At 43.2% G+C, this 24,708-nt stretch overlaps 3 protein-coding genes and 2 non-coding genes across 11 annotated transcripts; 1 reads left to right on the top strand and 4 right to left on the bottom strand.

Annotated features, from left to right (window-relative positions):
* Window positions 1-9,112, bottom strand: DDX39B (DExD-box helicase 39B). 4 transcript variants are annotated; one of them, XM_074236726.1, is made up of 11 exons: window positions 8,704-9,112; window positions 7,202-7,437; window positions 6,189-6,316; window positions 5,605-5,697; window positions 4,340-4,523; window positions 3,412-3,530; window positions 1,393-1,524; window positions 952-1,061; window positions 715-859; window positions 412-559; window positions 1-239 (listed from the first exon to the last, which is right to left on the bottom strand). In XM_074236726.1, exons 1-11 carry the CDS (start codon window positions 8,886-8,888, stop codon window positions 223-225), a joined length of 1,497 nt encoding a protein of 498 aa, XP_074092827.1. In that variant the 5' UTR covers window positions 8,889-9,112; the 3' UTR covers window positions 1-222. The 4 variants fall into 4 exon arrangements, with proteins under 4 accessions (XP_074092827.1, XP_074092828.1, XP_074092830.1 ...); XM_074236727.1 differs by having other exon boundaries at window positions 7,202-7,534; window positions 8,704-8,791; XM_074236729.1 differs by lacking the exon at window positions 8,704-9,112 and adding an exon at window positions 8,367-8,514.
* Window positions 4,187-4,270, bottom strand: LOC141490307 (small nucleolar RNA SNORD83). The gene has a single exon (XR_012469148.1). It is a non-coding gene; the product is annotated as a small nucleolar RNA SNORD83 (small nucleolar RNA).
* LOC141490306 (small nucleolar RNA SNORD83) lies at window positions 6,051-6,128 on the bottom strand. The gene has a single exon (XR_012469147.1). It is a non-coding gene; the product is annotated as a small nucleolar RNA SNORD83 (small nucleolar RNA).
* Window positions 8,572-19,057, top strand: NFKBIL1 (NFKB inhibitor like 1). 4 transcript variants are annotated; one of them, XM_074236732.1, is made up of 5 exons: window positions 14,544-14,715; window positions 15,199-15,323; window positions 16,124-16,389; window positions 17,749-17,976; window positions 18,210-19,057. In XM_074236732.1, the coding sequence occupies exons 3-5, from the start codon at window positions 16,131-16,133 to the stop codon at window positions 18,791-18,793; spliced, it is 1,071 nt and encodes a 356-aa protein (XP_074092833.1). In that variant the 5' UTR covers window positions 14,544-14,715; window positions 15,199-15,323; window positions 16,124-16,130; the 3' UTR covers window positions 18,794-19,057. The 4 variants fall into 4 exon arrangements, with proteins under 4 accessions (XP_074092835.1, XP_074092832.1, XP_074092833.1 ...); XM_074236734.1 differs by lacking the exons at window positions 14,544-14,715; window positions 15,199-15,323 and adding an exon at window positions 8,572-8,926; XM_074236731.1 differs by lacking the exons at window positions 14,544-14,715; window positions 15,199-15,323 and adding an exon at window positions 9,178-9,282.
* On the bottom strand, window positions 9,709-12,996 carry ATP6V1G2 (ATPase H+ transporting V1 subunit G2). Its single transcript, XM_074236735.1, has 3 exons — window positions 12,734-12,996; window positions 12,446-12,546; window positions 9,709-11,797 (listed from the first exon to the last, which is right to left on the bottom strand). Exons 1-3 carry the CDS (start codon window positions 12,813-12,815, stop codon window positions 11,624-11,626), a joined length of 357 nt encoding a protein of 118 aa, XP_074092836.1. The 5' UTR covers window positions 12,816-12,996; the 3' UTR covers window positions 9,709-11,623.
* Window positions 19,058-24,708: the final 5,651 nt, after the last annotated feature.

The following is a 24,708-nucleotide window of genomic DNA, read 5'->3' as shown; positions in this document are numbered from 1 at the left end:
CACTTGACACTTTTTTGTTTCATTTTTAGTTTTGTTAAAAAAAATCCGACAGGACAAATCAATAAGGGAGTATAGGGATGACATGAACAGAGCCGTTGGGGGCGGGGAGGCTGGGGGTAGGTGGCAGTAGTGTCTCCTTCACCTCCCCTTCCCCGCCACACCCCGAGTGTTTGGCTCCTGGGGAGGGAGAGGGTATCACACTCCAAGGACAGGCCAAGGTCTCTACCGAGTCTGCTCAACTGAAAAATAAAAAAAATAAATTAAGATTAGGTTAGGGGAGGGAGTAGTGATTAAAAGGGATGAAAAAGAATTATATAGAAATGGGGGGGAGGTGATAAGAATTAAAAAAACTTTAAGACTTAAAAAAAAAGGCAAAAAGTTAATTATTAAACAGGAAAGCCGAATACTCACTATAGGAAGAAATGTCTATCTCATCAGGCAGTTCACTGATGTTGACCTCGAAGCGATCCTGGACATCATTGAGGATTTTGGCATCATTTTCATCTGACACAAATGTGATGGCCAAACCCTTTGTACCAAACCGACCTGCCCTAGCCACCTAGGGACAAAAAATGATAAAATGAAGGAATAACCTGAAGAAGAGAGAGAGACAGATTATCAAAAAGAGGAATATGGGACCGAAAGGTGAGGAAGGGGTTGGATAGTCAAGTACAGGGAGGGCATTAAAAAGTATCACCTAACCCTAGGGCTTACCCTGTGTAAGTATGTGTCTGAATCCTCTGGCATGTCATAGTTGAATGCAATGTTTACTCGTTCAATATCCATGCCCCGGCCAAAAAGGTTAGTGGCCACAAGAATACGACGCTGAAAATCTTTGAACTGCTGATACCGGGACAACCTGAAGGTGGGGACAAAGGGAAAAGAGCAGAAAAGGACATGAAACCTGCCCATGGCACTCCCCTGGCCCCCCAATCCAACTTCTCCGCTCACCTCTCCTCTTGGGGCATCCCACGATGAATGGCAATGGCTGGAAAGTTCTGTTCCACTAGAAGCTGGGCCAGGGCAATGCAGCGCTGCACAGATTTCACGAAGATCACCACCTATGTTTGATGGGGTAAGAAAAAAGATTCAATAACCATCTTATACCTCAGGAGACGCACTCCAATCCTTTCCTGTACCACCATACAGTCTACTTTCACTCTGCTTCATTTGACTCTAAAAACTATCATGCATCTTGTTCTTAAGATAAAACCAAAGGGAAACCACCTAAAGTAAAGACAAAATCTTTATAAAATCATGCAGACCAAGCAGATAGGAATGATATCACACAGCATTAGATCTAGGGAGTCTCCCCTGGTATTTATCTTCAAGGGATTTCCCTCCTATTTTCTCACCTATGCTCCATCCCTCCCACCTTTAAGCTGAACTGACCTGGTTAAATTCCAGAACGTCCAGGAGGTCGAAGAGTTTTCGGTTCTTCTCATTGTCCTTCAGCTTCACGTAGTACTGCTGCAGCCCATGCAGCGTCAGTTTCGTCTCATCATCCACGAAGATCTCCATTGGCTGGGGGGGAGGAAGGGAGGGGACGGAGGAGGGAGGGCAGAGTGGGGGTGTTAAACCTGAGGGGGGTGGGGGGGGTGGGGATAGGTGACTCCCAATACACCCCATAAATGGGATAGGGAGAAGAGAGTAGTAAAGATGTCAAGTTCCCTTCCCATCTCCAACCCCACAGCCTCCCAAATTCAACATGGTCTCTTCTCTAGTAAAGTAAGAGTTTTAAGTATAAGCCATCCTAGGATGTCATAAACATCTATGGAAAGCATATTTGGGTAGGAGAACAAAGGACAAAATTGATAACTTCCAGAGAGACCATCCAATGGCAAGAGGTTATTCAGATGGAATTACAAAAGATCACCTCAGTTTGCCTGGGAGAAGGGGTTAACAGTGGGAGTGATCTCAAAAGGAATATGACAGTAACAATCAGATAAATCTGAAATGAAAAGTTAGGTTGATTTAAGATGTTCAAATCTCTAAAAGATTATGATGCCATGTCAAACAGCTGGTCAAAGGGAAATGGAAGTTACGTAAAGCGAAAGACTACATTGCTTTCACCTTCCAACCAGAACCATCTAAGATGGGAGGACTGGCTTTCCCAGCCATAAGGGACCAGCAATAAAGGTATTCAGTCAAAGAACTGAATCACCTCTTTATTAAATAAAAATTCTCCTTTACAGCTCTTGATCTACAAACCCCCTTGAAGGGGAGGACAAAACTACTACAGAGGTAATAACAGGTTCAGCCTTAATTCCCATTTTCCTCTCTCTCTAGCTAGCCCTAAGGAAGGAAATGGTCTAAAGCTCACTTAGGAGCAAGAATTTAAATGCCTCCTTGAAATTCATTTCTATTACCCTCAGGGGGTAACAGCAAGAGAGGCAGTTCACAAGAGGGAATAAGACAGATAAACCCCATTCCCAAGCCTTACCCCACTGCTCTTTCCCCATTCTGAGAACCGCAAAACCCCACCTGGTCACAGCAAAGTAAAGATCTTCCCTTGTTACCTTGCCCTTTCCCCCTCCCGGGAAAAAAAAAAAGAAACAAAAAACCAAAAAAACTCCACCACCCACTCAGGAGCACCCCCGCAACTCGCATGGGTGAAGGGAGCGCGCAGAACGCGTAAGGTTCAGGAAAAAAAAACCGGGAACGGAAAAAAAGGCTGGTTTGGTCCTCTGCTTCCTGGACACGGTTCTCCTGCGGCCTCCGCTGCCGCCTTCCGATGATGGATGCCATCCGCAATTCCCCCGCCGCGTTGAGTCTCTGCTGCTGGCTCACATCTCCAGAGGGTCCAGATGGGGGAGGAGGAGAGGGAGGGGAAGGAGTAGAAGGGTCGGGGATTGAGGTGCCGGAGGCCCCCACCCCTGAAGGTGGGAAGGGGGCAGACTTTTGCTCTTCTGTTGGTCATGCCCTGAAGTCTGACTGTCCCTCTCTCTCTCTCTCCTGTCATCAGGAAATGTGGGTTTGGGGGAGATTTGAGTTTTTAGGGGAGTCAAAAGGCCCCAGTTGTGCTCGTTGCCACCTTGAGGGTATGTGCTTGTGGGGACAAAGGAAATGTTGGATGGTGGGTAGGACATTCTGTCCCACCTTGCCAAAGGGGAAAAAGTTTTTTTGTTGTTGATTGGGTTTTCTTATTTTGTTGGGGTTTATTTGAATTCTACCCGCTCTCGTGTTTATCCCGACCAAGTCTTCCGGAGTTTCCCTGGCACCCGCGCAGACCTTATCACTGGCTGTCTCTACCTCTGTCTTTCCAGGGAGGACTCAGCCCTGGGGAGTGGTCATATGACTCCATCTCAGCACTGGGAGGATAGGGGAAAGGGTAGACTGGAGAAGGTCGAGGAGAGGGAGTAGGAGGCTGCGGGCAGGGGATGGAGGGAGAGTAGGTAGAAGGGTATTTACGTCTTGCATGAACTTGCGGCAGACAGGGCGGATCTCTTTGCTCAGGGTAGCACTGAACATCATGACCTGCTTCTCATGGGGGGTCATGCGGAAAATTTCCTGGACATCCCGACGCATGTCTACAAAAGAGGGACGATGAGGCTAAGCATAGAACAAAGGTTATACAGAACTTTCCAATAATACTGAAGAAAACAAGAGTCACTACCTGGTTCCCTGTATCCTGCTCACACTTAGTCTAAACCTAAACAAAGTCAGTCAGTATACTACTTGTGCTTTTACTATGATGCCCTACCCCCAAAACAAACACTCATACACCTGACTTCACTAAATTATCTTCAACCTTTCCTTCCAAATCTTGCTCAAAATTCCCCTTCCAGAAAGTTCTCCCTAATTAGATGTACTCAGTCTTCTCTTGCTGAGAATTTCAGTATGCATTCTAGTTACTATATCTAAAATTTTTTAGCCTATTTGTCCAATTACTGCAATGTCCTGGTTCTATGGTCATTCTCTTCCTACCCTAAAAGCTAAACTCCTTTTCCCTTCGATATTTCCTAAAACTAAATTCTACACACATAAGGCACAGTAATCAGTATAAAATGTTCCCATATGCTTGAAGGTTCTTCTATAACTTATAGAAAAATGTCTGAACCATTCCCTCCTTATTATTACCATTACCAAAGCTGTCCAAAGTACTATACTGACTTGAACTTCCCAGATCCCCTTTTATCATATATCAATGAAAAAATTCAGATATTCAAAGAATCCCAGCTTTCCGAGCCATCAGTAATGGGTGATAGATCAAGAGTCGTCCTGGCACCAAGGTGCTCTATCTTAATATGAACACATCACATCATGTGGCTCCAAAAGTCAAATATCGAGTAACAGTCCCAGTTCTGCAATTCCTCTATTCATCAGGTCTTCCACTCACCGAGTTGTTCGAGCATTTTGTCACACTCATCCAAAATAAAATGTTTAATGTGTTTGAGATTGAGGCTCTTATTTCGGGCCAGGGCCAAGATACGACCCGGGGTACCCACGACAATGTGTGGGCAGTTCTTCTTCAGTACCTCCTCATCCTTTTTTATTGATAGACCGCCAAAAAACACTGCCACCTGTCATCCAGAAATGAAAAGGTCACCATAGAGAATAATTATCTTCCTAGTTCCTAAATTGTCACCATTTCCCAGTCTTGACGGTTTCCCTATTTGCCTCAAACCTTTTTAGTGTCACATAAAAACTTTAGAAATTACCTATGTGCTCTCATTTTACACATAAGGAAACCTCAACTCAAAGGGATTAACTCATTCTAAGGTTATGATGCTATGGTTAGCAGTAGCAGAATCAGAACCAGAACCAGAACTCAAATCTTCTGACTTTAAAGCTAGTATTCCTTCCATAATCTCATAATTCTTAAAAAGGCCTGCTTCATTCTGAGATTAGGGTGAATGTAGGGAACATTGAAAAGCAGAGGTTTCGGTTTGTTGCAATGTTACTGAACATAATTTACCCCACCGAGACAACCCAGTTCTGACTGGGAAGAAGTAAAATCAAGCAAACTCATCTGTACCTAAGCAGACAGCATGCTTTCTACTCCAATACAGTTAAGTGAGAAAAGTATAATGGGAACCTCTTAGGCCATCCATCCATCCAGTGGTCCAGATAGCCAGGCCTCAATTTTCTGCTATCCTAAAGAATGAAGACATCATGTACCTTCTAAATCCATACATATCATTAGGGAACTTAATACCATTAGGAAGCTTAAAACCTTCCCACACCACACACCTAAACTTTAATCTATGCTACCACTTCCTAGATCAGAAAGGGAAAGGACCTAAATATAATAATGAGGCTAATAGAGTAAAAGAGAAGCAAAGGGTCAGGATAACATCCCAGTTAACTTAATGAGTCTTTGGTCACTGAAAATCTACCCTTAATAGAAGTTTTTTTTTTGGAAATTAACGAAACATAATGAAAATCTCACCCACATCCAACATTTTAGGAACTTGCCTAGGGTATAAAGCACAACATACCTGAAGATAAAAGTTTATTCTGGAAATGGTTTGTGATTCATTTTAGGATTAAATAGTCTGGGTTACTATTATGTTCCCAAATAAACCTGAAAGTTTCTTATTACTACTCTCTTCCTCCACCCTCAGTTTCTACCCTTAATCCAGTCTGCTCTTCATCAATTACCTTGACATTGGGCATATATTTGGAGAAACGCTCATATTCCTTACTGATCTGAAAGGCCAGCTCCCGTGTGTGACACATTACCAGCACAGAAACCTTAGATGGAATAGACAGATGTTCAGCAGACTGCTCTTTAAGAAAAGGCAGATCATAACAAAAAAATATAAACTAAGCTTATCAAGCAATTCCAGTTCTGGAGTCTAACAATTTATGTGCCTCTTATACACTCTCAAAACAAAAGTGCCTTATGAATTCAAGCATCATTTAAAAACTATTTGGTCTTCCAAACTAGAAAATGAGTTCCTTAAGGGAAACAATTTTTCATTCTTTCCCCCAGCATTATCTAGTACAACTCTAATCACTAGATAGGATTTAACTGTTCAATAAATATACCCCCTTACCCCTTCATTACCACCTCCCATTCCCCTACCTCCACCCCAGGACCCATCTGCCATCAGTCAAGGGTGATAGATAGAAGTCATCTCAGCACCAAGTGCTCATGTCTCTGAAAACACACATCATGTGGCTTAGATAGGAATACTCCTTTCCCTTCAATACTTCCTTATTGTTCCCCAGACAGTTTATACCTGACCAGTGACTGGTTCCAGTTGCTGCAGCGTGGCCAGCACAAACACAGCTGTCTTTCCCATGCCTGACTTGGCCTGGCACAAAACATCCATTCCCAAGATGGCCTGAGGAATACACTCATGCTGGACTGGGGGAAGAAAAGGAAAGATGATGGATTAGAGACATTAACTCCCCTCTTAGACATACCAATCCAAAGACCTCTTACAAACCAGTTCCAAGATTTACTAGAGGCAGCTAGATGTTTAGACCTGAGTTCAAATCCAACCTCATACAATTAGCTACATGACCCTGAGCAAGTCACTTCACTTTTCTGCTTCAGTTTTCACATCTGCAAAATGTGTTAATAATAGCACTTACCTCTCAGAATTGAGGAGAGGAAATGAGACAGTATTTGTGAAGCATCTTAAAAGTACCTGGCACAAAGTAGGCACTTAATAAATGTTTATTCCCTTCCTTTTGGTTTTACATTCCAGGGTAGTTCCTGTCACAATCCTGTGACCCTAACACATTTCCTACACTTAACCAGTGAAAGGAACAAAGACAAGATTTTGATTTTAAATTAAGAAGCTAGTCTTAGGCAATAACAATCCCTAGAGAATGGGAATAAGGATTCAGCCTTCAAAGAATGAAACCTCTGTATTACTCTCCTACTTTTTTATTCCACTTTAACTCTAGATCTCAACCTTCAAAAAATTGATACCCTCTTCCAAATTCAAATTCCATCATAATCTCCCCATCCCATTTCCACCAGTCCACCCACACCTTACCACCACCATCTCTAGATCAACTACCATTCTAGTTCAATAGATTTTTGCTTTGCTTTATTCCTATTTCATCCCACTCTAAAAACTCTTAGGACTTCTGCTCCCTTCTCTTAACACTTCCTCAGTTTTGTTCCCACTTCTCAAAACTCTGCTTCCTACTCCCTCAAAGTTTCTTGTTCCCAGATTTCCCATTGTAGGTCCTTCTTCTTGGTCCCTAGACTTATGGTGTAAGAAAGAAAGATGTTTACCTTCAGATGGATGCTCAAAACCACAATCTACAATGGCTCGGAGCAACTCTGGCTTAAGTAGAAAGTCCCGGAAGCCAGAGCTGTGGATGGAGACATAGGAACCTTTCACATCTTTCTTTGCAGGGGCCTCAGCTCCATCCCCCCCAGCTGCTGTTTCCACTTCATCATCTTCATAATCCAGGAGTTCGTTGTCCACATCGTTCTCTGCCATGGCTGGCTCAGGGGGAGGGGAATGCCTAAACAGGCGGAGGGAAAACTTGGTGCAGGGAAACTAGGGTGGTAGATTCAGGGAGAAGCAGGAAAAGATGAAGATACGGGATTCAGAGTTGAAAGCTAGAGAAGACAGGGTTGAGAGAAACAAGATGGTGATGACTTAAAAGTAAAAATTCCCCACCAACCTCCAGTTTCCTCCATAGTCCTCCCTCTTTATAAAAATTTTGAGCTATTTCCTCTGGACAGAAAAAAAAAACAGACAAGCTGAGATTATAAGGGTGAAATTTGGGGATAGGGAGATTTATTATTCTTTAACCGATTAAGTTTGAGGTAAGGAATAGAAGAAACAAGAGATATAAAAATAATGAATATAGCATGAAGGAATTGCAGAAAGTTAAGTGGATAATTTACAACTGCATAAAATTAAGGAAATTTTTTTCACATGGGGAAGGGGGGGAACTAGCAACAATGGCTTTGCAGCTGCATTAATATCTGAAGAAAAGAAGTAGTTTCTTCCCATTTGCAAAACTGCACAACCAATAAAATCAGATGGAGTTTCAGTCTCAAAACAAGCACACCAATGTTGCTTGGTTGTTCCTCAAGCCCCAGACTATCCAAATCCCTTGTGACCAGACAATGACCACCAGTGGACAACCTCTAATTGAAGTAGGGGAAAATATTCTTAGCTCAAAGGCAAGGGAAAGAAGGGGGGGTATCGTTAGAGTATCATATATATCCCCTCCAAACTCGAACCAAATGGGGAGGGTGGCGCAGGAGAAGGAACTGCTGGTAGTTTAAGCAAACTGGGGCCTAGAAACCTGCCCTTCCCAATTGTTCTTAATGGACCTAGGAGCAAAAGCTCCCTGGCTATTATTACTTTGGGAAATGAATTTGCCTTCTCTCTGCACTACAGTCCCCACGAATGTCCCAGTTAAAGAGAATAGCGGCGCACCCGTTCCGACTTCTCCGACGGGAGTGGGACCGGAGGGAAAGAGGAGAGGATGGCGCTAAAGAAGCAAGGATTAGCATACAGGGAACCAGTGGCGGGGACACAATGGCGCTGCGGCCGCCATCTTGGGTCCTCCCCCTACGCTCCCGGTCCCCTCCTCCCCCCCCCCCCCGGGGCCTCTTTCCTCCCGGGCGGGGCGGGAAAGGAGGCGGAAATAACGGCCCCGAAGGGGTTCTGAGGCTAAGGTACCGCTCTTGGAAGAAGTATCAGGAGGTTTTTGTTGTCAGGGATCTCAAAGAATGACGGATGGACATGGATGAAGGCCGTGGCCGCCGCTTACCTGAGCCGGGAAGAAACGCGTCTGGTGGCGGCAGCAGCGGCGACCGAGGAAAGCGGCCTCCACTTCCGGTCCCCGCGTTCCCTCTCCCCTTTCCACCACACTCCCTTTCCAGGACGCCAACGCGCAGACGCTAAGTACAGGAAGCGTGACTCGAGGACCTCCTCCTCCTCAACCGTCCCGCGCATTAAAGAGAGGCCCCCGGACCGCCTGATTGGATGTAATGGTAATGAATCTCTAGTTCCTCCATTGCAGCTCTACTCCAAGTAGTAGGTGGGAAATTCCCACTACTACTTTATTTTTCGTGTGCGAACACTTCCCTCGCCGCTATTCCGAACGCTCGGTACTCCCCTTTTCACTCAGGCTTCCTTCTCTCAGGCTTCTTCGCTCGTAACTCAATGAATGGGATGCGGAAGCGGCGGCGCGTTCCCTCGGGGTCCTACGAGCGCCGTGGTTGCCAAGGTGACCTAGGAGTCGTTTCGTTTAGGCTTCCTCCGGCCTACGTGTTGGGTGTGGTCGCTGTGTGTTGCCCCGGGGCGAGAGGGGGGACGTGGGAGTGGAAGGAAAGGGAAGTGAGAAAAGGTGGGTATGCCTCGTTTTATGTTTAGTCTGTGGTCCCATAAGAAGAAAGGAGTTGGGCATGCTGCCATTCCGCCTGAGAACCCCAAAACTAGTGCACTCTAGACAGCAAGCATTTATCAAGCGCCTGCTGTTTAGGCACTGTGATGCCAAGAAAGACAAAAACAAACAATTCACTAATCCCTACTCCTGAAGCCTTCAAAGTCTAATGGAGATGCGAGCCACATTTCTGCATATACAAGATGGCTAGAGAACAAAGAGTAGCGGGGGAGGGGGGCGAAACCTGGCTTCTTGCAGAGAGCGAGGCCTTCGAGGCCGGCCCAGGTGAGGGCAAGGGATGTTTTCATAGCTGATCATCCCTGGCACTTAGGGATGTCCTTGATTGATTTTGGAACAATGATAATATTCCTTAAAGCTTAAAAAGGATGGATTAGCCATAATGTTTGCCACTGTTACAGGACATATAACTAGGTGAGTGGGCAAAGGGAAAGAAGTGGTATATATACTGGATGCTCAGGAATGGAATTTTAAGGACCCAAAATTAGGAATGGGGAGCCTAAATTTAGGTACAAGGCTTCTTCACTTTTCATTCTCACTGCTGCTTCCAGCCTTGGGGTCTACCTACATCCACAAAAATTATGCCTAGGTGCAGGGCTGAAGGCCAAATAAATTCTTAGGACACAATCTGAAGAGTACAGAATGATTTGAGATTCTCTTAAGAAAAGGTAGCCCATTTCCAGAAGTGGACAATAGACAGACTCCCTAGTCCAGTATGGTTGTTTGAGAACAATCTATAATGATGATGATGATGATAATAAATAGCTAACATTTCTACAACACTGGTCTTACACAATTTACCACTATTATCTCATTTGATTCTCACAAGTCTTGGAAAGTAAGTGCTATTATTATGCCCATTTTTTTACAAAAGAAGAAACAAGTGAACTTAAGTTCAAGTTTTTCCAGTTCTATTGACTTCACAGACTTTTAGTGACTGTCTTCTATATCTTTTGTCACTTGGGATCAGTTGCTTAAATATAAACTGTAGTGTAAAAAAGTACTAGTAAGTGAAATAATGGGGGAAAAAAATGGATTTAAAATACAACACTTGTATAGAAATCCTAGCTCTGGCACTTACTTCCCTTCTGGTAATTAGAATATCTGAGATGTGGAATGTAAGGGAATTGGATTAAATGATCTAACTTTACCTAAGTCCTATGACTTCCATTATTTGTTTTAAAACTTAAATCATTCCTTGCTAAAGATGCTTTATCCTAACTTTCCAAATCCGATAAGTAATGAAGGTGAAGGGGAATGAAAAATAGGGTATTATAGGGGAGATTTTACCAAAAAAGAACTCTTCAAGTTTTTTTTTAACAATTTATTTTATTGACATTTGCATGGGTTTCATTTTATAGTAGAATAGCACAAAAGGAACTTGAGGTGTGGGAGAAGGAAAATAGAATAGGATAGGGGACACTCCCAAATAGCATTCCATTGAACACAGGATATTTCTCTATAGCTAAGACAAGCAGTATATTATAAGAGCCAAACAGGTCACTCCAAGAAATTTTGAGGGATAGAAGAAAGAAAAGAGATAATGGAGAAGTAAAGGAGATGATATAGAATCAAAAAAGGAAAGAGTGGGAAGTGGAGCCAAATAAGATTAATAGGTGGACAGCTATTTTCATCATTGGTCACTAGAGTGACCCAGACCCTTGAAGGACAGCCATTTCTTTTTTTTTGGAGGGGGGTTGCAAGGCAATGGGGTTAAGTGGCTTACCCAAGGCCACACAGCTAGGTAATTATTAAATATCTGAGGCTGGAATTGGACTCAGGTCCTTCTGACTCCAGGGCTGGTGCTACCTAGCCGCCCAACAATCATTTCTTAAATGAAATCACCTGGGGAGAGATTTCAACCTAGCTGGGGAAAAAATTATAATAATAGTAGTAGTTTAAAGTTTGCAAAGCACTTTACAAAAATTATCTCATTTAATCCTCACCAGAACTTTGTATGTTGAAGCAATTGCTGTCCATTTTACATATGAAAAAATTAAGTAGCTTGCCCAGGAATATACAGCAATTAAAATGCATTAGAGGCCTGCTATCAAGGAAAGGATTTTAAGGTCACCAGGGAGAAAATTTAGATTCTGTGTGGAAAAGGCCTTCAGGGAACTTAAAAGGTCCTGGTGAGAGTTATGGAGCTAAAGATTTATGGGTCTATATAGGAGAATTACAGGGTGATTCCTTGAATTTCTGGGGGACTGATGGGAAAAAAGGGTATGGCTGGAGAACAGGGTGTGAGATGCTGGAAAGGTGGTGGGGGGTAACTGGTACAGAGCTCCTAGGCAGCAATCCGGTAGTTGGGATGGATCTGGGGCCTGATGTCACAGACCATGCCAAGGAGTTGAGCCAGGACATGCTCACGACTTCGCTGCTGAGAGCTCTGCATGCCCTGTACCTGGCGCCGAGTTGCCTGCTCCACCTCCGCTGACAAGTTTCCCTGGGAGCCCATAGCCTGGGTTGGGGGGATGGGGTGTAGAGGGAAGGGGGTTTTGGGAAAAGAGAAATAGGAAAGAAAGAGACAGAAAAAAGCCCCGGAGTGTGAGGTTGCCACAGGAAGACAGATCAAGAAAAAAAGAGACCTAATGTGGACAGCATCCCTTCCCTTGAATCTTTATATGCAGACTATTTGAATTCTACAAAAGCAGTCCAGGCAAAAGACACAATCTTCATTAAGATCTCACCACACGGAGGGGGGGGGGGGGCGCTGCTAGGTGGCGCAGTGGATAAAGCAGGTCCTGGAGTCAGGAGTACCTGAGTTCAAATTCGGTCTCACAACACTTAATAATTACCTAGCTGTGTGGCCTTGGGCAAGCCACTTAACCCCATTTGCCTTGCAAAAAAAAAAAAAGATCTCACCACATAATATCCTAGACCTCATCAATCACCCGGGCAACTGCCATCCTCCATACTGCATGTAAAAAGCCAACATTGTGTTATAAATTCTGTGCTTCCCTTAGAGGCCTCCCAGGCTTCCCTCCGCATCACAAAAATGTCTGAATATACTCCTATTTCACAGGAATCCCTACCCAATTATAGTCCTCTCCACACTCAACATTACCCTGATTCCCTTTTTCAATCCTAAGTAAACCCCAAATCTTACCGCTTGCTGCTTGTTCTGAAATTCCTGCTCCCGTTCCCTCCGATATTGCTCTACTTCCATCTGAGCCTCTTCCTTGGCCTGCTTCAGACGCCGAGCTTTCCCTAGAATGAAAAAATGGAAGAATAGCCCTAGCAAAATAAGGGGCTCTTTTATGATCACCCTCTTAGTTTTAATGCCCTCTCGGAAGAAACCCTGGGCCTACATGACCCTCCCCCACACACACCAGCTCCTCTCAGTAATCTAAATGTCCAGTCCCTCTAAAGCCCTCTTCCGGGCAAAGGCTCTCACTCTTTCGGGCATCTGCCACCTTCTCAGCAGCTCTCTTCTCAGCCTGCAACAGCTGCTGAATACCCTGGGATTGACTGGCCATCTCTAATTGTGAGTGGTGATGCTACCAAAGGTACCAGCTTACTGCTACCACCTCTACCACCACCTCATCCAGTTATTCCTCCTTCCCTCCGTTGGGTCTTAGTGTCCCCCTGTTCTCAGTTCCCTCTTCCTCGGGATTCAAGCTAATCCTTTCCTTCTTCCTCTCCCCTCCTCCCCATTCCCTTGCTCTTGCAGTACCACTTGCAATAACCTGAGGGCAACATAGACCAGATCATTGCCTATCAGTGTTCCTAAGCAGATAACCTATCTTTCTATTTTTGACAGCATGACCTTTCTCTTGCCTTCATTTTAGGAGTTTCTATGGAAAGTAAAAGAATGGAATTGAGATTGGTGGCCAAAAGCATTCATGACATTTAAAAGTAAAAGAATTGAACTGGAAAGCGGAGACTATCATGGACTGGGAATGGATGATGGAAATCTAGTTTTTCTCTAAATCTGATCACTCTTGTACTCCATAATTGCCAGCATTTGTTTGTTTTAAGATCTGCTTTACAAATATTGCCTCGTTTTAGCCTTACCACAACCCAAGAGGTATATGCGGTTTATCCCATTTTTCAGGGGAGAAAATAAGAGAAATTAAATGACTTGCCCAGGGTCACACAGCTAGTTCTATGTATGAGGTAGGATGTGAATTGTCTTCCTGATTTCACTACTCTTAAGCATTGCACACCACCTAGCTGCCTCCCTACCTCAGTCATCTGTAAAACGCTGATAATGGCATCTACCAGCCAAGGTTGCTGTGAGGGTAAAAATGAAATATTTGTAATGCACTTTGAAAATTTTAAAGCGCCTCATAAATTCTTATGATTATGTATCTGGGGCAGGGGTTTGAACGTGTGTGAAAAATTACTGGACAAGTCCTCTCAGGGTTAAAGAAGAGTTTATGTAAAGAAAAACCTTGCATTCCAAGGGACCCGGGTCATTTTGCTTTTGCAATAAAACTGTTTTGCTGAGGCACAACATTGTGACCATGAAAACTTTATTACTATTTTTATTCCTAGACAAAATAAGTTATCCGAGGTCACTAGGACCCCGGTCAACCCACCATCTGGTGAGAGACATATTTTGAAAATATTACATTCCTTTCTTTGCATCTGTTGCTGGGGGCTGTTTTCTGTGAATAGTTCGTGCCCCTCCCCCCAGAAAACTCAGACAATCGACTGAAGGGGAAGAGGGTCAGGGAGAAGGGGTGGCAATGCGGTTAGAAGTTATATAAACCAATTTTGTTGTGCTTTCAGCGCCTTTCTGACTTGAGTGCGCCCTTTTGAGACAGTAAATAAAAACTTGCTTTTGCTCAGAAATTGTTTTATTGTATTTTAGTATATTTTTACCAAGCACACTGTAAGAATCCACTGAACCCCCCTCGCCTCGCTCCCTCATTCCCAGTCCTCCTTTCCGTCTGTGTTTCTTTCTCTACGTTTCTCCCCGCTGCGTCTCGTTCTCTCGGTCTCTCCGGATTTTCCTCTCGCTCCTCGGCCCCCATTCCTCTTCGGGTTCCTCCGATCCGGACCCGAGCCCGGCCAGGGCAGGGCGGCAGTCCGCGGTGGAATGGCAGCGAACTGCTGGCCCAGGTGCTCTTCCCCAGTTCCCGCCGCACGCGGCGCGGCGCGGCCCGGCCCGGCCCGGCCCGGCCCGGCGGAACCTTTCTCCGGCGCTCCCCAGTTCCAGCACGCGCTTCCAGGGTGGTTGCCTTCCGGCCGGCACCCGCTCATTTCCGGCTGGCTCTCGCGCTCGGCCCCTTCGGGCCGCCCCGGCCTGAGGCGGGGTTCCTATTCATTTGAGCCGGATGTCAGCGGAGGCTTCACTTTCCCAGCCCGGCCTTCGGAGCCCGAGACTGCGGTGGGGATTCTGCCACGCGACCGAAGGCCTCGATTCTCGAGGTGCGCGGCCTCGGAGCTGCGGGGCCGGGGATAGAACCCTTTCACCTGTGCCTCCTTTTTTTCTTATCCGTCACGTGATTGGGGTTCGTCTCGACCAGGGATTCTCAACTTTGTGTGTGTGGGGCCCTTAACTCCATTGCCTTAAATATATACAATTTTAGAAATAAATTTTTAAAAAAATTTTAAGTGTCTGTAACAGTCAGCTCTTAGAATCTAAGATGAGGGGCTGGATAGGTGCCATAGTGGGTGAAGCACCGGCCCTGGAGTCAGGAGTCCCTGGGTTCAAATCCGGCCTCAGACACTTAAGAATTACCTAGCTGTGTGGCCTTGGGCAAGCCACTTAACCCCATTTGCCTCCAAAAAGAATAAAAAAAAAAAGAATCTAAGATGAAACCCTTCTTGGAATGTTTTTTGAATTATATAAGAAAAGACTAAATTCAGTTCTAGGTTAGTGAAAATAGAGATCATTTTCCCCCATTCCAGGGTGTTTGCATATTGAATCTTGAGAGGAGACCACCACAACTTGATACCTTCAGAACTGTCCTGTAAGGGCCTGACTTCTCACTAAGGGCTTTGTCTTGCAGGCCAGTATTCCCATGATTTACTTGGTAAGTTGAAGCAGTTCCAAAGGTCACAGGGTAGTGTAGAAAAGGCATATTTAGTGACTCTCTTGCACCTCCCTCCAGCCTGAGGTGGCAGATATTTTTTAAATGTAATTAGATCAAAACTAGATGATTACAAATTCATATCCCAAATTTTGCCAACAGCACAATGTTCTTCCATTCTTCAAAATCTTTTTTTAATTATACTTTTTGAACATGACTAATGCCAATGTTTTGCATGACTTCATATGTATAAAGGGTATAGATTTCTTGCCATTTCAATGAGCTGAGAGACTGAAGAGACTGAGAGACTGATTTAAGGAGTGGGAAAATATTATTTTGGGGAAAAGAAAATATAATGGAAATGAAAATTGCATATGTTGAGGAAAAAATTGTACTTTTTGAGTCAAAGGACCCCAAACAATTGTTTTATTTTATCTCCAGAATCAGGTAGCCATTTACCACAGTACTCCTATAAGAGAGATACTTAATGTTTTGAAGACGTCAGTTTTTATTTCAAGATTTTGTTTACTTATTTTGCAAGGCAATGGGGTTAAGTGAATCACCCAAGAACACACAGCTAGTTAATTATTAAATGTCTGAGACCACATTTGAACTCCTGACTCCAGAGCCTATGCTCTATACATTCCACCACCTAGCTGCTCCTTATTTTAAGATTTTAAAGTGTACAGAAGTGGGAGAAATAGGGAGAGTATATGGGAAAGCAAGGAAAATGAAAGCGACAGCTTAGAGTTTATGTTCTCTTCTGGTTCTAATTGCCTTTTTCTCTCTCTTCTCTGTCCAAGACCCATCATGAGATCTTCTTCTTGTAGGCGTCAGAGACGTTTCCAAAGATATTTGTCTACAGGACAGCTGAGCAAGGCTCAATCCCTCTTTCAACGCCACCCCAAGCTGGATATAGATGCTGGAGAGCCCCCACCACTCCACCAAGCCTGTATCCGCCAAGACACCTCTGCCCTTTATCTACTACTTCACCTTGGGGCTGACCCTATTCATCAGGACTGCCATGGAAATACTGCTCTACATGCTGCAGCTCAACAGGGTCCTAGTGGTGAGTTTAACCTTTATGATGATAATATTTGTCCTTGGTTTTCGAAGAAAACCATGACAAGAGGGAAGTGATGCCATAACATGAACATAAATTGGATTTGAGTGAGAAAGTACTATGCTAAGTCACCAGCTTCACTTTCTCTTCCAGAGCCATCCTTATGGAACAGCTTTGGAAGTGTCAGACAGGAGCAGCTAGGTGGTACAGTAGATAGAACACTGCTTCTGAAGTCAGGAGGACCTTAGTTCAAATTTGGCTGCTTTTGCTTTATAATTGCCTAGCACAACTTTGGGCAAGTCACTCTTAACCCCATTGCCTTAAATAAAATTTTAAAAATAAATATTTTAAAAAAGCTTTAGACAGTAATAGTCTACTCTCAGAATCTAAGATGAAAGAAGGCCCTTTGTGATTCATTTCTTTAACTATAAAGTGGGAATAAAAATGATAGTTGCACTGCTACTTTATAGGATTGTAAAGGTCAAGATCTTTTTAAGTCCTAACACATTATATACACATATATATGTCTATACAATTCTATATACACATATGTATAGACTCAGACAAATATATATCCATGATGGGCCTATATGCAAAATATATTAAACTTATGAATCTTTGTGTATATCTATGTATACATATTTATTGTGTGTGTGTGTGTGTGTGTGTGTGTGTATCCCAGATGACACTTGATTAAGATTTTTACATCCATTCATTTGGTTCCTACTGTTTACTTCCAAGATGGTAGTCATTTTTCCAACCTGCTTTTCCTATCCAAATCTATTTGTATCCTCATTGCTCATTATCTGGCCCATAATGGTGGTCTTTGGAGAAAAAGTAGGCACCCAAATGGGTAATTTTTCTCATTCTCCAGAGCTTCCCCCATTATATAATTTCTCTTAGTACCCAGATAAGACAGTTAGATGGTTCAGTGTGGTTGTGATAAAGTGCCGGGTCTGAAGTCAGGAAGACTCATCTTACTGAGTTCAGATTTGGCCTCATATATTTACTAGTTGTATGATGATCAGCAGGTCACTTAACTGTTGTTTCAGTTTCCTCATCTATAAAATGAGTTAGAGAAAAAAATAGCAAACCACTCTTTGCCAAGAAAATTTCAAATGAGGTCACAAAGAGTCAGACATGACTGAAATGACTGGTCAACAATAACAGGGACCATTTAGCAGTATTCTGTACCCGCCAAGATGCCTCTGCCCTTCATCTGCTACTCCACTTTGGAGCTGACCCTATTCACCAGGACTGCCATGGGAATACTGCTCTACATGCTGCAGCTTGACAGGGCAGTATTCTTATAATTTTAGATGAGAGCCACAGCAATCAATTTTGTCCTTTGACCCCTGTCAACAGCCTACAAAAACTTTTTTCTGCCTTTGATGATAAAATGCCCCAGTGCCATGAAGATGAAGAACAAACAAGGAAAGACCCCTGGGGAACTTATGGGCTGGGAAAAATCTCCAGAGCCATCTGTAGAAGTGGAGGAAGAAGAGGAAGAGGCTTACAGGGAGAGAAAATGGAGAAAAAAACTTCAGGAGGAGCTAGAGGATGAGTGGCAGGACATGCTGGGGAGGTTTGAAGGTAAGGATACCCAGACTAATACTCTCTAAGTATTTCAGTGATTCCTGTACCTCTCCCACTTTCCATATCTCATTTTGCTTAACTATTCCACATTCATTCCAATCCTTTTCATCTTTTTCGTCTTCATGTCTATTTGTTTCCCATCTGTCTCCGGACTTCCTCCTGACCTTATTGTTTCTCTTTCTGCTACCTCATTAAGAAGTCTTTCCTTTTATATACCCATTTCTTATTAGGTGATGAGGATGCCACCCTAGATACCCCAGAGCCAGAGTCCTTCTCTGCCTGGACTGAACGCCTGGCTCAGGAACATGCCCAGAAGCAACAACAGCAGCAAGCAACAGAAAGAATCCAGCATACAAAATATACGTCAGCCTCCTACCACAGCTGGCAGCAGCAAGATAAATGTCGTCTATTCCAAAAGCAAACCCAAGCCAAGGAAGACGAACTGAGGGAGAACCGAACCAAGAAGACCGAGGAAACTCGAGGGCATTGTGGGAAAGACCCTAATAGACCAAAGCCCAGGGGAGACCTCACCAGAACAGGGGACAGATTTTGGTATTTGGGAGATATACCCTGGCCCTGTCTTGGGGAGAGGGACCCTGAAGTAATGGCAGTAACCCTGATGGCCAGAGGTCCCCCACCCACAGATCAGGAAGCCCTAAGGAAGTATTTGAGGGCACAACAGGTCCAGTGGCATCCTGACAGATTCCTGCAGAGGTTTGGGGATCAAATTGAAGCTAGGGAAAGGGAAAAAGTAATGGAGATTGTGACAGCTCTGTCCCAGGCTCTCAATAGACATGCAGAAGGCCTAAAGTGACCCAGATGAAAAAGACAGAGAATGGGTACATGTGATATAAATAATGAAGACAATAGGATTCAAGAAATAAAAACATGGGGCCTGGAATGAGGGGAAAATTGGGCTTGGGAATAGAAGCTAAAGGAAAGGAACTATAGAAAAAGATGAGTCCTGAATAAGGACAGGTTGTGAATTAGAGATGAATCTGAGCTAGAGTAGTGGTGGGAGGCTGATATCACTAAATCCCTTCTCTTATTTCCTAATAAAATGTAGTTCCCCATCTTACTCCTGATCTCCTCTTCCTTTTTCCATCTCTATGGTTTCTATCACCTATGACATCTCTTTCCTCTTAAGCCTACAGTTCCCTACAGTCCCAGAAACATATATGCGTGTGATGTGCTCTTGGTCAGTGATATCACTTTATCCTGACTGATGGCCCTACTTAGGCTACCCACCAAGATCAAGGTCCAGAGGTCCCACCAAAGTTTATATATATCTCTCCCCGCCCCCCAGACCAAGTGCCTGTCACCTCAACCCAGTTGTTTGTGGCTGGAGAAACAGGCTTAATGTGAACAAGGCAAAAAGGGAACAAAACTGTGGTCTCTTCTCTCTTCCCCCCACCCACCAGAACCACATCCTCCACTCCCTTACCTCCCCCCCCAGGGCTTTCCCTTTGCTGAGTCACTAGGATTTGAGGTGGGGGGCAGTCTAGGCTAGGAGACCCATCAGAAGCATTGTGGGAGGGCAGAAATGGGGGAGCCAAGAGCAGAGAAGGAAGCAGCCCTTCTGTGGGGGAGTGGAATTTCAGTTGCTAAAAATATCAGGGGAAGGAGGAGGAAAGGGCCAAATTGTGTAACCTGGGCTGTCTGTTCTTGGGTAACCCAAAGTCCATGCCCAAGAACTGGATCCCTGGTCTCCCAACTGGAAATGAAACATTTAGACCAGCCTGCTCATGGAATTCAGACATCAATACCTTAGAAAGAACAACATACCTTCTAACTCCTACTGCCTTTCAGAATCCAAGGAATTATCCTGATTCTCCTCCCAATTCTCCCCTCCCCATATTTCCCTGCTTTCACCCTTCTCCCAAATTTAGGACTTTGATTTCCCACTCTCAGCTTTTGTTCCTCTCAAGGACCCAGGAACTTTGCCCCTGGTCTATAATCTCAGGTGATATATGGGCCTAGTCTTAACTTTATAGATCATTATCTCCTCTTCCCGGAAACTGGTTGAAGCTCTGGGGGGGGGGGGGAGCTTAGAGGTCATGTGGGGATTCCCATGGGGGGCACTTTCTTACTCCCTCCTCTGACCTCCCCACACCTCCCACCCCAGCTTCCAGGAAACAGGAGGTGGGAGTGGAGATAATACTGTTTCCCTTTCAGTTCACTCCTTACCAACACACACTCCTTTTCATGCCATTGGGTGCACATGCCTATCCAAGGTGTTAGAAACTAAAGTTTTAGATGATAGAGTTGACATCTGTATGGGGGGGCCCCAGAGAGACAGAACTGGGCATAGGGCATTAAGTTGAGGATTCCTGGGAAGACTAGTGAAAACAAAACAGGAGGAGGAAGTGGACAAGAGGTCTCTGAGAGGACATAAAGTCTCCAATCATCCTTCATTCACCCTATTTTGCTTCCCCAAACATAACTCTCTATTCTCCATTCTTGGCATCTTGGCATATATGTTCCACACTTAAAAGGTTCTCCACATCTCTTCCTTTTTATAACCTTGTCTTCCTCCATAGTTCAGCTCAAATACCATCTCTGACAAAGGGCCTTTTTTGATCCTTCCAGCTCTTAATGTCCCTCCCCTCAAAAGACTTTGTATTTTCTATTTAAGTGATGCAGGAAATTATGGGCACTAAAATATTATAGTTGGAAACAAATTTTTGTAATCTTTTCTGCACTGTTAAAATATTTAAATCCTGTAATCAAATATATATTATATATATATATATAATCATATATAATTATATATAGTCTCCACTTTTGATATATCTTACATATGTGTATCTATATGATAGCTACATACATGCACATATATATATATAATATATATATATTTGGAATTGATTTTTGTAATCTTTCCTACACTGTTAAAATGGTTCCTCTTAATCTTTATTTTGACCCTGGCCATGCACTCACCTGTGAGTTAAGTTAGATTACACATGATTGATAGTATGTCACTTTAAACCAGGTAGGACACCCTCCTAAAGCAAACTCTAATATAAGACTCCCAACTACTTCCAAAGACTTCACCCCTTCTACGGACCCTAAGGGACATTTAAAGGGAGTCTGGCCAGTGTTCTACTTTCTTTTATTTGCCTCTCTCTGAGCAAGTTAATTAGCAGTTGATCTGTCTATTAAATCTACTGGGACCAAACCCCACATGACCTTTAAAGACTTCTTTAACCACCCCTCACTTTCTCTCTTTTGATAAAACTATTTTCTTTATACACTCACACTCTCAGGTCAGAGAATCATGAGTTTTTCACTTGGACTGAACTAATCTTCCTACATCATAAGAACTGTTCCTCTCCCTCCCTATTTTGACCTACTCCCACTCTGGTAGAATGTAAGCCCCTTAAGAACAACGATAGTTTTTTGGGGGGTTTTTTGTCTTTGGATCCCTAGCACAGAACAGTGCCTGGTGTATAGTAGGTATTTAATACATGCCTTTTGGATTTTAATTGAACTAAATGGGAGTGTGGATATTCTATGTGCATGTGAATGTGGATGAGGTTTTCTGAGAAAGACAAAGTTGGGATGTAGGACAGAAGCCTTTTGAAGGAACCTATGGTCTCTGAGAAACTGAAGATTCTCAGAGGGAACTGCTGTGATTTAGAAGGGACTTTGAGCTGTGAACAACCTGGGCATCCAGTTCCTCATAGACCTCAGAGATTTTGGAACTGGCATTCAAACCACCCCAGGATTGGGAATTGTGAGGTTTATACTCTGGATAAGAGGGCCCAGTGAAGAGAAGGGACAGGAAGTACTGATTTCTTGGCAGCCCCTCCCCCTTAACCCAATATGAAGCAGGGGAACACTGAGCTCAGAGAAATGTAATTTTTTTCTTTCTATATTACAACATGCACAGTGGACATTCTAGTGCCCGGTGTTAACTGCATGGACTGCATGCTTCAAGGATTCTCCCCTTCTTTGTGCCTAGGTTCTCTCTCTACCCTGTGCATGTTCTGGGTTTCAGGGCCCAGTTCAGATTATGTCCTGTCTGAACAACAAGAATACCTGATCCTGGAATCCACAAAGACAAGGCACACTCCAGGGACATCTCTGTTAACAGGCTATATACATGACTGAGGTCAGACTACTACCCAGATCCTGGCCACTGCCACAAACCAGAACAGCCTGGAAGTCACAAAGACATAGGGGTACATACTAGGGAGTGTATGGTGTCACATTTAGAGTTTGTCCCCACTAGGATCCAGTTAAATGGGGGTTTGCAAGGCCAATACAAAAGGGAAAATACTTTAACAATACAGAAAGAAAAGGATTATTGCATATGTCTGGAATACAATATTTGTTTCTAATAAAGAAAAAAATTGCAACATTTCTCTGTGCCCAGTGTTTTTCTTGATTTCTCTGTGCCCAGTGTTTTTCTTGATCTCTAAGTTTTCTCAATTGTTTTCTCCCTTACAGATGTTATGTAAAGTAATACATATCCAAATGTATCTCACCACCCCCAATTCCTCAACTCTTCCTAAGCTCCGAACCTCTCAAAGTGTCTGGCCCCCCAACCCATAAGGGGGTTCCCCTGAGATGAGGGTGAAGTTCACTTTCTCTCACCACATAGTTTCCGGTTCTGTGTCTCTTGCTACTGAGGCTGATAAAAATACTGGTCCCCTAGGGGCCCTTAGCTTCCTTCAAGTCCCTGGGGCCAGGCACCCAGGCATCCTGTGCCCTTGTTGGGGTGGGGGGCAGGGATCACCCTGATTAGTGACTCAGGTTCTTAACAGCTAAGAAATGGGGAGAGATGAATTATGTCCTTGTGAACTCCAGAATCAGAATCAAAGCTAGGAATTTGAGTTACAATAGAAGTTGTATTGGTATAAGACTGACAGAATAATGTTAAAAATGAGACTAGTTAGGGGGCTGCTAGGTGGCGCAGTGAATAGAGGACTGGCCTTGGAGTCAGGAGCACCTGAGTTCAAATCCAACCTCAGACACTTAATAATTACCTGGCTGTGTGGCCTTGGGCAAGCCACCAAAAAAAAAGAAAGAAAGAAAGAAAGAAAGAAATGAAGCTAGTCAATGCAATAACCCAAAACAACTCTGAAGGACTTATGATGAAAAATGCTACCCATCCTCAGAGAAATAGCTGATAATTTTCAAAAACAGATTGAAGCATACTTTTTTTAAACTTTAGTTTTCTTGAGGTTTGTTTTTTGAGGGGGAGAGGGTCCTATGTTTTCTTTCTCAATATGACTTAGGGAAATATTTTGTATGACTATACATTTATAACTGGCATCAACTTGCTTTCTCATTGTGGGGAGGGGGGCACTGTGGAGGGAGGAAGGGAGAGAATTTGGAACTCAAAGTTTTAAAAAATGAACATTAAAAATTGTTTTTACATGTAACTGGGGAAAATAAAATATTGAATGAATAAATAAATTTATAAGCTAACTGAAAAAAAAGAATTGAGGCTAGTGAGATTGAGTGTCAATATTAAGATTTGGGATTACCAATGAGGTTGGTATTGGGGTTGGGGTAGAAATTGGTGGCTAATATCTGTTTCAGGGGTAGGATTGGGGTTGGGGTTGAATAAGATCTAAAATGGGAAAAAATTATAGAGGAAGAATTAGGTTAATGATGAGGCAGATATTCTCTCCCCTAAATTATTATAAAATACTTTGTGGCTCTCTTTTGACACGTTACATATTACCTTGTATTAAAATTATTTGGATATATATATAATTTCCCCTACTAAATTCCAAGCATTACAAGGACAGCTGTGTCTTATTCTTCTTTGTACTTTCCATGGGAATTTGCCCATGTTATACCTTCAACAAATCTTTATTGAATGTATAGTTAAGGTTAAAAATGGGTTTAATAGGATGAGGTCAATAACATTAGTGTTGGGAGTTCAGGTTAGAAGTACAGATTAGGGTTTAAAGTTAGGGTTGGAGTAGAGATTGTATTTTTATTGAGAATAAAGGATCAAATGGATTTGGAAGGTCAGTACTGAGATCATTATGAGGTTGTGATTGGCTTTGATTTGGGGTTTAATTCAGGGTTGGGGATGAGTTAGAATTGGAATTAAAGATGGAGTTAAATTTAAGATAGATTAGTGTTAAATTCCAGGCTGGGATTGGGTTATAGGGTCTTATTTGATTTGATCAAGTTGATACAGGCTATAAATGTATAGTCATTCAAAACATTTCCCTAATAGTCATGTTAAGAAAGAAAATATAGACTCCTCTCCCTCTCAAAAAACAGATCTCAAGAAAACTAAAGTTTAAAAATAAATATGCTTCAATCTGTATTGTAAAAATTATCAGCTCTTTTTCTGAGGCTAGATAACATTCATCATCGTAAGTCCTTCAGAATTGTATTTGACTAGTCTCATTTCTAACATTATTCTATCTGGTTCTCAAATTCAGTGTAATGATTTCATTAATTTCTTTGCAAAAGCCTTCCTTCTCCACCTTACCATGAAGTTAGGTTGAAGCCAGCTCTCCACATTATCATCCTTCACATACAGGGAAACCCTATCCCCATCTCCAAACAACCAGCTGCCTCTCCAACAGAGAGAAACTGAATCCTGCTCAATTTCTGAAACATTGAAAATTCTTAACTGGATCTCAGGAAAATAGCATGCTATTGACCCTAGTTCAGGCATCCTCTCTCAGCCTTTGACTTTCCTAGTCTCAAGAGTTCATAACCCTTCTCTCAGTTTACCCCTCCCCCAGTTCTCTC

Source organism: Macrotis lagotis, chromosome 5 (genome assembly GCF_037893015.1).
Source record: "Macrotis lagotis isolate mMagLag1 chromosome 5, bilby.v1.9.chrom.fasta, whole genome shotgun sequence".
Classification (NCBI taxonomy): Eukaryota; Metazoa; Chordata; class Mammalia; order Peramelemorphia; family Peramelidae; genus Macrotis; species Macrotis lagotis.
The sequence above is the reverse complement of the archived record's forward strand: the minus strand, read 5'-3'. Positions and strand labels throughout refer to the sequence as shown.

Excerpts from the sequence above, each read along its gene's own strand:
- DDX39B (XM_074236726.1), bottom strand. The coding sequence starts at position 8,888 with ATGCGCGGGACGGTTGAGGAGGAGGAGGTCCTCGAGTCACGCTTCCTG. Across the intron at positions 6,317-7,201 it reads TTTTGAGCATCCATCTGAAG|TCCAGCATGAGTGTATTCCT; the intron begins GTAAACATCTTT and ends TTCTTCCCCCAG. Across the intron at positions 1,525-3,411 it reads GCCGCAAGTTCATGCAAGAC|CCAATGGAGATCTTCGTGGA; the intron begins GTAAATACCCTT and ends CCTCCCCCCCAG.
- ATP6V1G2 (XM_074236735.1), bottom strand. The coding sequence starts at position 12,815 with ATGGCCAGTCAATCCCAGGGTATTCAGCAGCTGTTGCAGGCTGAGAAG. Across the intron at positions 12,547-12,733 it reads GGTGGCAGATGCCCGAAAGA|GGAAAGCTCGGCGTCTGAAG; the intron begins GTGAGAGCCTTT and ends TTTTCATTCTAG. Across the intron at positions 11,798-12,445 it reads TTCAGAACAAGCAGCAAGCG|GCTATGGGCTCCCAGGGAAA; the intron begins GTAAGATTTGGG and ends CCCCCAACCCAG.
- NFKBIL1 (XM_074236734.1), top strand. The coding sequence starts at position 16,131 with ATGAGATCTTCTTCTTGTAGGCGTCAGAGACGTTTCCAAAGATATTTG. Across the intron at positions 16,390-17,748 it reads AGCTCAACAGGGTCCTAGTG|CCTACAAAAACTTTTTTCTG; the intron begins GTGAGTTTAACC and ends CCCTGTCAACAG. Across the intron at positions 17,977-18,209 it reads CATGCTGGGGAGGTTTGAAG|GTGATGAGGATGCCACCCTA; the intron begins GTAAGGATACCC and ends ATTTCTTATTAG.